The sequence below is a fragment of the Leuresthes tenuis genome, unplaced genomic scaffold (assembly GCF_036924035.1).
Source record: "Leuresthes tenuis unplaced genomic scaffold, fLeuTen1.0.hap1 SCAF_19, whole genome shotgun sequence".
Taxonomy (NCBI): domain Eukaryota; kingdom Metazoa; phylum Chordata; class Actinopteri; order Atheriniformes; family Atherinopsidae; genus Leuresthes; species Leuresthes tenuis.
In genome coordinates, this window is record NW_027325373.1 from 503118 (window position 1) to 516142 (window position 13025).

At 45.8% G+C, this 13025-nt stretch overlaps 1 protein-coding gene across 2 annotated transcripts; it reads right to left on the reverse strand.

Annotated features, from left to right (window-relative positions):
* Nucleotides 1-4942: 4942 nt before the first annotated feature.
* Nucleotides 4943-12118, reverse strand: LOC140276712 (deoxyribonuclease-2-beta-like). 2 transcript variants are annotated; one of them, XM_072371514.1, is made up of 8 exons: nt 11790-11808; nt 11685-11749; nt 10610-10710; nt 10332-10500; nt 8288-8369; nt 7849-8013; nt 7573-7758; nt 4943-5709 (listed from the first exon to the last, which is right to left on the reverse strand). In XM_072371514.1, exons 3-8 carry the CDS (start codon nt 10702-10704, stop codon nt 5162-5164), a joined length of 1245 nt encoding a protein of 414 aa, XP_072227615.1. In that variant the 5' UTR covers nt 10705-10710; nt 11685-11749; nt 11790-11808; the 3' UTR covers nt 4943-5161. The 2 variants fall into 2 exon arrangements, with proteins under 2 accessions (XP_072227615.1, XP_072227614.1); XM_072371513.1 differs by having other exon boundaries at nt 11685-12118.
* Between the last annotated feature and the right edge of the window lie 907 nt (nt 12119-13025).

The window sequence follows — 13025 nt, forward strand, 5'->3', positions numbered from 1 at the left end:
ACCCCTGATCCAGCAGCTTCAGCAGCAGTGAGGTTTTGGTGGCATTACTTGATGCTGGCCATAGATTCTGGGACAGACGGACTCACATCTGACTCTAGAATACTTTGGTATCCAGAGGAGTTCATGGTGGACTCAATGACTGCAAGGTGCCCAGGTCCTGTGGCTGCAGAACCAGCCCAGATCATCAGCCCTCCACCACCGTGCTTGACAGCTGGTATGAGGTGTTTGTGCTGATATGCTGTGTTTGGTTTCCTCCAAACGTGCTGCTGTGCATTAGGACCAAACATCTCCACTTTGCTCTGGTCTGTCCAAAGGACATTGTTCCAGAAGTCTTGAGCTTTGTTCAGATGCAGCTTTGCAAACCTAAGCTGTGCTGCCATGTTCTTTTTAGAGAGAAGAGGCTTTCTCCTGCAGCCCTTCCAAACAAGACATCCTTGTTCAGTCTTTTTCTAACTGTGCTGCCGTGACCTTTAACCTTTAACATGCTAACTGAGGCCTGTAGATTCTGAGATGTAGCTCTGGGCTTCTTCACCTTGGGGTGACCTTTAACCTTTAGCATGCTAACTGAGGCCTGTAGATTCTGAGATGTAGCTCTGGGCTTCTTCACCTTGGGGTGACCTTTAACCTTTAGCATGCTAACTGAGGCCTGTAGAGTCTGAGATGTAGCTCTGGGCTTTTTCACCTTGGGGTGACCTTTAACCTTTAACATGCTAACTGAGGCCTGTAGAGTCTGAGATGTAGCTCTGGGCTTCTTCACCTTGGGGTGACCTTTAACCTTTAACATGCTAACTGAGGCCTGTAGAGTCTGAGATGTAGCTCTGGGCTTTTTCACCTTGGGGTGACCTTTAACCTTTAACATGCTAACTGAGGCCTGTGGAGTCTGAGATGTAGCTCTGGGCTTTTTCACCTTGGGGTGACCTTTAACCTTTAACATGCTAACTGAGGCCTGTAGAGTCTGAGATGTAGCTCTGGGCTTTTTCACCTTGGGGTGACCTTTAACCTTTAACATGCTAACTGAGGCCTGTAGAGTCTGAGATGTAGCTCTGGGCTTCTTCACCTTGGGGTGACCTTTAACCTTTAACATGCTAACTGAGGCCTGTGGAGTCTGAGATGTAGCTCTGGGCTTTTTCACCTTGGGGTGACCTTTAACCTTTAACATGCTAACTGAGGCCTGTGGAGTCTGAGATGTAGCTCTGGGCTTTTTCACCTTGGGGTGACCTTTAACCTTTAACATGCTAACTGAGGCCTGTAGAGTCTGAGATGTAGCTCTGGGCTTTTTCACCTTGGGGTGACCTTTAACCTTTAACATGCTAACTGAGGCCTGTAGAGTCTGAGATGTAGCTCTGGGCTTCTTCACCTTGGGGTGACCTTTAACCTTTAACATGCTAACTGAGGCCTATAGAGTCTGAGATGTAGCTCTGGGCTTTTTCACCTTGGGGTGACCTTTAACCTTTAACATGCTAACTGAGGCCTATAGAGTCTGAGATGTAGCTCTGGGCTTCTTCACCTTGGGGTGACCTTTAACCTTTAGCATGCTAACTGAGGCCTGTAGAGTCTGAGATGTAGCTCTGGGCTTTTTCACCTTGGGGTGACCTTTAACCTTTAACATGCTAACTGAGGCCTGTAGAGTCTGAGATGTAGCTCTGGGCTTCTTCACCTTGGGGTGACCTTTAACCTTTAACATGCTAACTGAGGCCTATAGAGTCTGAGATGTAGCTCTGGGCTTTTTCACCTTGGGGTGACCTTTAACCTTTAACATGCTAACTGAGGCCTATAGAGTCTGAGATGTAGCTCTGGGCTTTTTCACCTTGGGGTGACCTTTAACCTTTAACATGCTAACTGAGGCCTGTAGAGTCTGAGATGTAGCTCTGGGCTTCTTCACCTTGGGGTGACCTTTAACCTTTAACATGCTAACTGAGGCCTATAGAGTCTGAGATGTAGCTCTGGGCTTCTTCACCTTGGGGTGACCTTTAACCTTTAACATGCTAACTGAGGCCTATAGAGTCTGAGATGTAGCTCTGGGCTTCTTCACCTTGGGGTGACCTTTAACCTTTAACATGCTAACTGAGGCCTATAGAGTCTGAGATGTAGCTCTGGGCTTTTTCACCTTGGGGTGACCTTTAACCTTTAACATGCTAACTGAGGCCTGTAGAGTCTGAGATGTAGCTCTGGGCTTCTTCACCTTGGGGTGACCTTTAACCTTTAGCATGCTAACTGAGGCCTGTAGAGTCTGAGATGTAGCTCTGGGCTTTTTCACCTTGGGGTGACCTTTAACCTTTAGCATGCTAACTGAGGCCTGTAGAGTCTGAGATGTAGCTCTGGGCTTCTTCACCTTGGGGTGACCTTTAACCTTTAGCATGCTAACTGAGGCCTGTAGAGTCTGAGATGTAGCTCTGGGCTTTTTCACCTTGGGGTGACCTTTAACCTTTAACATGCTAACTGAGGCCTGTAGAGTCTGAGATGTAGCTCTGGGCTTCTTCACCTTGGGGTGACCTTTAACCTTTAGCATGCTAACTGAGGCCTGTAGAGTCTGAGATGTAGCTCTGGGCTTTTTCACCTTGGGGTGACCTTTAACCTTTAACATGCTAACTGAGGCCTGTAGAGTCTGAGATGTAGCTCTGGGCTTCTTCACCTTGGGGTGACCTTTAACCTTTAGCATGCTAACTGAGGCCTGTAGAGTCTGAGATGTAGCTCTGGGCTTTTTCACCTTGGGGTGACCTTTAACCTTTAGCATGCTAACTGAGGCCTGTAGAGTCTGAGATGTAGCTCTGGGCTTTTTCACCTTGGGGTGACCTTTAACCTTTAGCATGCTAACTGAGGCCTGTAGAGTCTGAGATGTAGCTCTGGGCTTCTTCACCTTGGGGTGAACTTGCTGGGACGTCCACTCCTGGGAAGATTGACAGCTGTCCTGAATGTTTTCCACCTGTGAATAATCTTTCTCTCTGTAGAATGATGGACTCCAGATAGTCTGGAAATGGCCTTATAACCCTTCCCAGACTGATGGGCAGCAGCAGCTGCTTCTCTGAGATCATTGCTGGTGTCTTTCCTCCTTGGCATCGTGTTAAACTGACAGAACTCCTGCTTTTATAGAGCTGCTCACACTGACTGAGGTTCAGTTAATCAGAGCATTGATCAGTTAATCAGAGCATTGATCAGTTAATCAGAGCATTGATCAGTTAATCAGAGCATTGATCAGTTAATCAGAGCATTGATCACCAGCTGCTGGCTGCTACTTCCTGTGGAAACAGTGAGGGTTCACTTAGTTTTTCACTCACTGCTTCTGTGTTTTGCCTCAGTTGTTTTATTTTTTTTTAAGTCCTGAAACATAAAACTTGAGCACTGAAAGAGGGAGGACTTTGTTTTATGATGACTGTAAGACCAAGATTTATCTAATTCCATCTGTTGGATCAGAACTTTTAGCTTGAAGCTGAAGATCTTATTTTGGATGATCAGCAACTCAGACACATTATAGATGCAGCCTCCACACAGCAGGGGGCACTGCAGGAAGATGTCAGCAGTTACAGAATGAAAGAGACAGAGGACAAACAGAGAGGGAAGGTCAGATTTATTTTATTACAGCCGTGTCTCACAGATAAAGTGTCCAGAGGACAGAGGCTGATTATAGTGAGCAGCTTTTAAGAATTAATCAAGATATTTTCTACAAATCCTTTCGTCAACAGGGAAACAGTGATGACTGTAGAAGTAGTTAGTCCTCATTTCCCTTCAGTGTTTTATCAACCATGGATTCAAACAAAGAAAGGCTCAACAAGAAGTTTCACAAAGTCAAACCTTTGCTGTGTCATGTTGTAAATGGTTTCCATGAATGTGGAACATTTTTAAATGTGTTTCTGACGCCGTTGTGTTCGATGCACAGCGCTCCCCCCCGCCTCTCGGACTGGGTTCTGGCTCTGTTCACATCCGCAATACAAGTCAAGGGTTTGTTCTGATCCGTGGCCTCACACCACTTTGAGTGGTCACTGGAAGCCCCCCAGGCGCCTGAAGCAGTGTTCACCTTCTCAATGTTGAGCACTTTGTGTTTTCCAGACTCACAAAAGGATTTGTCACGATAAGCCCCACGTCTGGGCGCCACTCTGTTTCCTCTCGGTTATGGTGACGCACAGGTCTCCATCTGCAGTAAGAACAGAGAAATCCAGGACTTCCTGTTGGTTTGTTCTGTTTAAGTCTCTATTGGAGGTGCAGCGATCTCGCTCTTCATATGTTTTACGCACATTTACAAGTTTACCGTTTTTGTACGCGTGGCCAAGTGGAAAAAAAAGAACTAGATGTTTACACCACCAGATGGCGCTGTATCAACCGTTGGCTGTGGTTAGCAGTCCCGAGGAATAACCGGATGGGAGACGCCATTTTGTTTGCATGTGGGTTTGGTTCTGGATAGAATGGACTGTTGTTTTAGGGTAAAATGTGTTTCTAACCCTGTTAGAAATGTTTTTATAAAGTATTTTGTTGCCACATGGCGGATTCACGGGTCCGAGGCTGTTTCCCGGCGCAGAGCCTCGTCTTTGCAGTGTCTGGCTGATTTGAACGGATGACCACGTCAGTACTTCCACATATTCAATGATTGTCTGTTAAGAGCTTTGGGATGTCCTTCAAGAAGCCTGGAGAACTATTCCTGAAGACTCCTTAAAGAAATGACAGAAAGCTTGTCTCAGAGGGTTCAGGCTGTGTTGGAGAATAAAGGAGCTCAGACCAGAGATTCACTTTAAAGCTGCTGAGAACTGAGAAAAACTCTGGTTCTGCCTCAGATTCTGGGTTTATGTTCAGGTTTGATCATGTTTCAGTGAATCTCTGCAGCTGCTTCCTGTTTCATGGAAACATGTGAATAAAATGAGGGCTGATCAGGACTGTAAGCAGTCATCCTAACACCAGGGGGCGCTGTATGGGGCAGTAATTACACTACGAATCAGACAAAGATGGAGAAACATGGTGTCAGAAGTGGTTTATTTTATCCAACACGAACAGTTAGTTTTCTTACAGATAGACAGTGGCATTACTGTGTCATTTCCCTTCAATCGTGTTGTCATATCTGATTTAAACCGGCTAACAGTGATGACTGAAGCAGAACTGTTGCTCCTGTGATTATTTTGAAAAGGATCAGTCAGAAAAGACATGACTGCAGCAGGACATTTCTGGAGAGATGTATTCATCCCATTAATGAGGGTTCCTGCTGAGTGTCTGTGTCTGTGAAGGCAACAGCATCTGTTCCATTCAGGAAGTCGGTGTCATAATCGATTATGACGCCGGTGTCTGTTCCATTCAGGAAGTCGGTGTCAAAGTCAGCGATGCGGAGAGTCGGCAGCAGCAGCAGCATCCTGGAGAAGGCGTGTGGATCACACTCAGGGTACCTGCGTTTTCTGCACGGTGGACAGATGTCGTGCTCCTTGGCAAAGGTCAGAAACTTTTGCTGTATTTTCTCATTGTTGACACACAGAGCACCCCCAAACCTCAGATACTGGCTTTGACCCCTGTTCACATCTCCAACGCAGGTCCAATGCTTGTTTTGGTCCGTAGCCACACACCACTTTGAGTGGTCGGCTGGAGGCTTCCACTCACCCAAAGCATTTTTTACTACATCGATATTGAGCACAGATTGGCCAGCTTCAGCGTGGGATTCGTCCCACTGGCAGCCCCATGTCTGCACGTACACGTCACTCCGTAGTTCCTTGGCAATAGTGAAGTAGAGATCTCCTACTGTAAGAAGAATAAGGAGCCATGTTACAGATGTGCTGTATCCAGCTCTGATTTATTTCTACACTGAGTCATGTTGAGAAATGAGACAAAGGTTCTGTCTGGACTTTCAGCCTCTTACTGTCGGGTTTAACTACAGGATCATTTGCATTATTTCTGATAAATAAACAGCAAATCTTTGTCACAGTCTATGTTTAATCATCTTGTTTTCAGGTTATGTTCTGGTCGTGTTTTTCCCCTCGGTTCGGTTGGGGAACCTGGCTCATTGCTCACAGCATTCAGCCTCCTGGTTTCCTTTCAGTCACTGCAGAATCCTCACTATCCCTTCATGCCACAGCCACGATTGTCAAGTCAGGGTTTTTGCCACCATAGCCACAGTATTTTCAACCATAGTTATTTATCCATAGTCTTGTCTTGTTTCTTCATTGTTAAGTATTTTGATAATAGGCTTTATGTTTTTTGCCTTGTCTTGTTTTTTGGAATAAACCTTTTTTGAACTAAAAGAGCTGCATCTGGGTCCTTTCCACCAGTTCGTGACAATCTTCAAAAAAAGAGGAAATTTACGGTGAATAAAAGAAATGGAAATGTTTTTATTTTATATCAGTTAGGGAACGTGGTTTCAGCCTTTTCTCCATGAATGACTCCCTCAGTGAGGGTGAAGAACAGGCTCCAGATTCCCAGGTGGATGAGAACCCTCCACAGGCATTCACCTTCACTACCAGTTTACTGGATCTGCCCCCCCTAACGGACCAAATCACCACCAGGTGCTGATCAGCTGACAGCCCCCCCCCCATTGCACAGGTCTGCTGATACGACGACAAAGTCGATCGCTGACCTTTGACCTCAGGTGGCCTTGGACCCCTCCGCCGCAGCCTCCAAAAAACTGGAACGACACGTCGAAGCGGGCTGTGATTGGTCAGAACCTTAACGCTCTTAATGGCTGAACACGGCGAAGAAGCTCGCTGACATTCGAAAGTATCTAAAGTGCATTTGTTCATCCAGGTTCAGCCGTTCAGCCTCGGCCGGTCCTACAGACCCCCCCCCCCCCCACCTGAGCTTCAACATCTGCAATATAAGCATTTGTTCTTCAGTATCGATGAGCTCCAGCTGCAAATACAGCTGCTCCACCTCGGTTGCTGTTGGTTACGGTTGCTAACTGTGACGGGAAGAAAAAGCACGGATTCGGCTATAACCTGAAACAACACAAACACGCCCCCTAGAGGCACGGCGGTGAACTGCAGCGCGACGCGTTCTGGAAGAGTATAAATCTGGCTTTATGAGGCACCTTTTGCTCAAACATGGTGCTTGTGATGAACAATCTATGACGGGCAAAGAGGTCCAAAAACAAAACACTGCTGGGGTTCAGATCAGGGAGGCAGTTCCTCCCAATCACTCCTCTCCAGGCCACTCCATCATGTCCCGTTGCCACTGCTCAGGCGCTCTACCGCCAGCAGAAAGGGTGCACGCCAGACCCAACCTTGAACCTCCTCCCCAGGAGGTGGGTCAAACTTCAGAAGCAGTGAGTGGCAGTAATGGACTGAACCATTGCAACAGTTTGTTTATCCTTTTGTTCATGCCAACAAGGTGTTGACAGGCGAAAGAAGAATTTAACACTGATCTAGAGTCTAATAACTCAGTAAATCAGATCTATAGATAAAATTTACAACATTCATTTAAATATACTAACATTTTCATATTTTCAGACTAATTTTCATATTATTGAGATCTTAGGAACTGTGTTTGTTTAGTAAGAAACGATCAAACTGGACTGAACATCAATCACCATCAGCTGTTCAGCCTCAGGTGGAGGTTACCTGATGACTGTAGTTCATCATGTACAGATGGACATAATAACATGAATCTAACCTTCCAGATCAGAAGAGACTTGCTTGGAGAAGACTTTGAAGGCTTGATTTCCTTTTGAAGTCAGCGTTGGGAAAGTAGTCGGAGGAGTTATTTCTTTCCATTCAGCAGCGTCTTTAAGCTCCTGATGAAAATCGTTGGGAATATCATGTTCAAATGGAAAAGCTCTGATCTGCTGCAGATGTGTACCTGAAACATTAAAACGAGACACATTTACTGCAGGACCCAGTTCAGCTGCTAATAAATCAGGATATTTACAGCATTAACTCAGCTCATTACCTATAGTTTTGAAATCTTTGTAATTGAATGTCACACACATAAAAATCTGTCCCTTTTCCCCTCCACTCGGAGGCCAGAATTGGTTCTGATTTCTTCTATAAGGGAACTGTGGTGTGCTGTGTAAGAGCCAGACTCCTGTGTCGACTTTGTTCACCATCAGAAGCCCTGCAGACAAGAACAGTCAGACAGTTCAGCTGTTCACAGTCACACAGATCCAACCATCATTAGCGCCGCCTGCTAATCATCAGGACAGGAGTAGCGTCACCCTAACAGCCCCATGACTGATGGACGACCCGGGAGCTCCACTGTGTGTGTTTTACCTTAAATATGACCTACAGGTGGCATCTGAGCTGCTCCCATGGTCCGACCTGTTGGTCTAAAAGTCTAAAAGCGTCATATACATTCATTTGGTGAAAGAACTGTGAGTTCGTCTCTTTACCTTTACTGTGGCCAAACTTGTTCACGTTTGCATTCGCTCCGGGAGGCTGATCGTTGTAGCTGATGAATCCAAAGCTTGGTTCCTACAAATGATGCACAAAGAAAAGCTTCATCAACACTTGTGCCGACATTCATTCGTACGTTCAGCTGGACTTAAAATGAACAAAACTACCTCAACAGAATCAACTGTAATTTGGTTTGATTGATCGATCGACTGGTTGATTGATGGTTGGTCTGTTGTGTTGGACAGGATCAGCCGCAGAAACTGAAACTTCTACTCTAACCCAAACTAACTCGTGAGGCAGCTATGATGAACGTAAATATTTCCCAAAGGAGCACTTTGCTCTCAGGCTGCTGTGTCACTCTGCTGAGTCACTCTGCTGTATCACTCTGCTGTGTCACTCTGCTGAGTCACTCTGCTGTGTCACTCTGCTGTGTCACTCTGCTGTGTCACTCTGCTGTGTCACTCTGCTGAGTCTCTGCCGTGTCACTCTACCGAGTCACTCTACCGTGTCACTCTGCTGTGTCACTCTGCTGTGTCACTCTGCTGTATCACTCTGATGAGTCACTCTACTGTATCACTCTAATGAGTCACTCTGCTGTATCACTCTGCTGAGTCACTCTGCTGAGTCACTCTGCTGAGTCACTCTGCTGAGTCACTCTGCTGTATCACTCTGCTGAGTCACTCTGCTGTGTCACTCTGCTGTGTCACTCTGCTGAGTCACTCTGCTGAGTCACTCTGCTGTGTCTCTGCTGAGTCACTCTGCTGAGTCACTCTGCTGTGTCACTCTGCTGAGTCACTCTGCTGTATATCTCTGCTGTGTCACTCTGCTGAGTCACTCTGCTGTATCACTCTGCTGTGTCACTCTGCTGTGTCACTCTGCTGTGTCACTCTGCTGAGTCACTCTGCTGAGTCACTCTGCTGTATATCTCTGCTGTGTCACTCTGCTGAGTCACTCTACTGTTTCACTCTGCTGTGTCACCCTGCTGTGTCACTCTGCTGTGTCACTCTGCTGAGTCACTCTGCTGTGTCACTCTGCCGTGTCACTCTGCCGTGTCACTCTGCCGTGTCACTCTGCTGTGTCACTCTGCTGAGTCACTCTGCTGAGTCACTCTGCTGAGTCACTACTGTTTCATTCTGCTGTGTCACTCTACTGTTTCACTCTGCTGTATCACTCTGCTCTATCACTCTGCTGTGTCACTCTGCTGTGTCACTCTGCTGAGTCACTCTACTGTTTCATTCTGCTGTGTCACTCTGCCGTATCACTTTACTGTATCACTCTGCTGTGTCACTCTACTGTTTAATTCTGCTGTGTCACTCTGCTGTGTCACTCTGCTGTATCACTCTTCTGTACCACTCTTCTGTATCACTCTACTGTTTCACTCTGCTGTATCACTCTGCTGTATCACTCTACTGTTTCACTCTGCTGTATCACTCTACTGTTTCACTCTGCTGTGTCACTCTGCTGTGTCACTCTGCTGTGTCACTCTGCTGTATCACTCTGCTGTATCACTCTGCTGTATCACTCTACATTTTCACTCTGCTGGATCACTCTACTGTTTCACTCTGCTGTGTCACTCTACTGTTTCATTCTGCTGTGTCACTCTGCTGTGTCACTCTGCTGTATCACTCTTCTGTACCACTCTTCTGTGTCACTCTGCTGTATCACTCTGCTGTGTCACTCTGCTGTGTCACTCTGCTGTGTCACTCTGCTGTATCACTCTACATTTTCACTCTGCTGGATCACTCTACTGTTTCACTCTGCTGTGTCACTCTGCTGTGTCACTCTGCTGTATCACTCTGCTGTGTCACTCTGCTGTGTCACTCTGCTGTGTCACTCTGCTGTGTCACTCTGCTGTGTCACTCTGCTGTGTCACTCTGCTGTGTCACTCTGCTGTGTACTGTTAGTCATTTCTAATGTGGAGTAAAGATGTACAAAAACAGGTTGAACATACGATTCTGCTTTTCCTCTAATAACAAGAGTTCAGCCTTTAGACTTTTTAAGATGTGCATCATATAAGCTGAGTATCACAGCGAGACTCACCATTGATCTGATAGATCTAAACAGGGGTTTCAGTGTGTTTGCCAGGGGGCCGCGAGGATTGTTGATCTGGTTCATCTTTTTTACTGTTGCTTCTGGATCAATGTAGAGATAACTCAGACCAGTTAAAACGGTGCTCGTTCCCTTTCTGGGGCCCTTGTATAAGATGTACCTGATGATGAAGAGGAGGGTTAGAGTTAGTTAACCACACTGACCAAACTGCATTCATGTCTTACAAAGGATTCACTGAGAGGGTTCAGTAGTTCAAAGTGTGGCCTCACCAGTCCACTGCTTGGTCTTTTTCATCTTTGCAGGTCACAGTGGTGCCGTCACAGCTCCAGCTGAGCAGACAGACAGTCAGGATGAACCTCCACATAGCTCCCTGAAACACACGGAAATGCTACAGCAGGTTAACTGGGTTCATGCAGAATTTAAAGGACCGACACACTAAACCCAAAAGGTTCATGTCTTCAGCCAAAGGAAGTTTTATGGAGCCACGAACTCCAGAAAACGCAGTTCTGTCACAGTCCATGATGCTGTAATGGCTGTTTAATGGTGTAATCATCAGAGAGCACGGTGCTGATCGGTCCAACGCAGCCAGCTGGAAGAACCGCTTTACGGAGCCTCAACAATTTATCTGAATCTTAGGGCATAAAGTGAGGATAATTAAAGAGATTATTCAAAAGGAAGCTGATGGTCTCGACTGTTCCTTGTCTTCTTTGAATGTTAAATAATTATAATGATTTAAGATGCTGTTGATCTGCCAAAAGTCTGCTCAAAGGAGATGGAAAAAAAGAATATTTCTTTAACAGATGAGTGATTTAAGTGTGATCTTTAAGGAAACTGGTGAACCTGCCATTATTAGTTAAGGTAAGATTTAAAGTTCATTTGAAACCTTAAGTTTAATTGCTGCCTTAAAAACACGAGTAGAACCAATTATAAAACGTAATTGGTGTGAATATTATTATTATCTTGACTTGAATGTGAGTTAGGGTTAGGGTTAGGGTTAGGGTCATGATGTATGGAATAGTAACTTTCTTTGACAACAGAACGTACGTTTCCTTTGATGTATGATGTAATATAGTTGTTTAAACTCAGAGTATGAAGTTTAAATAAGAAATGATCATTGATTAAACTACTTGTCTAACTTTACTTTTACTCTTGTTTTTAAGGCAGCAACTTAAGTTTTTAAGTTAAACCATCGTTTTTACAGTGTAAATGTTCCTTTACAAGAGAAGAAGTTTGAACTTCAGACAGTATTCTTATTCATTTTCCCAACAACATGCAACCTTTCTATGTGTTTTATGTGATGCAGGATTAGTTTTAACCTTTTAACGGAACAGATGAAACACTTACTTTGCTGAAGGAATCAGATGCTGTCTTCAGCTTCAAACGGTGTTTCTGTATCTCTGCTTTTATACCTCCCAGTCTGCTTCTATACCTCCCAGTCTGCTTTTATACCTCCCAGTCTGCTTTTATACCTCCCAGTCTGCTTTTATACCTCCCAGTCTGCTTTTATACCTCCCAGTCTGCTTTTATACCTCCCAGTCTGCTTTTATACCTCCCAGTCTGCTTTTATACCTCCCAGTCTGCTTTTATACCTCCCAGTCTGCTTTTATACCTCCCAGTCTGCTTTTATACCTCCCAGTCTGCTTTTATACCTCCCAGTCTGCTTTTATACCTCCCAGTCTGCTTTTATACCTCCCAGTCTGCTTTTATACCTCCCAGTCTGCTTTTATACCTCCCAGTCTGCTTTTATACCTCCCAGTCTGCTTTTATACCTCCCAGTCTGCTTTTATACCTCCCAGTCTGCTTCGCCTACCTTCCATTCAAGGTCGCAGCTATTCAGGTTGAGTTTGCTTTTCTCTTTCGAAACATTGAACATCAGACTGGACTTCGACCATGACTATCATGATTAAACAAACTGAACTAAAGTCAACTTCTGTTTCTTTGGAAATGAACAGTTTTTGTCTGTTTTCAGTCTTTAACACTTTCAGCTCCAGTTCCAGCTGGACCGGTCCATCTAACTGGTTCCAGTTTACCTGCACGGCAGCAGAACCCAGTCTGTCTGAGGCTGTGGACTGTCAGAGAAAACCTTCCAGACCTCCTGCTGCCTCTAACCTCCTCTGTGGGAGGTCCTGGTCCATGTAGTCCAGCTGAACTCTCTGTTCAGATGCTGTCTTTCAGCTATGCTCCAATATGAGCATATGGCCTGAGCCTGATCACATGACCTCAGGCTCCTGATCACATGACCTCAGGCTCCTGATCACATGACCTCAGGCTCCTGATCACATGACCTCAGGCTCCTGATCACATGACCTCAGGCTCCTGATCACATGACCTCGGGGACCTGATCACATGACCTCAGGAACCTGATCACATGACCTCGGGGACCTGATCACATGACCTCGGGGACCTGATCACATGACCTCGGGGACCTGATCACATGACCTCAGGCTCCTGATCACATGACCTCAGGCTCCTGATCACATGACCTCGGGGACCTGATCACATGACCTCAGGCTCCTGATCACATGACCTCAGGGACCTGATCACATGACCTCAGGGACCTGATCACATGACCTCGGGGACCTGATCACATGACCTCAGGCTCCTGATCACATGACCTCGGGGACCTGATCACATGACCTCGGGGACCTGATCACATGACCTCGGGGACCTGATCACATGACCTCA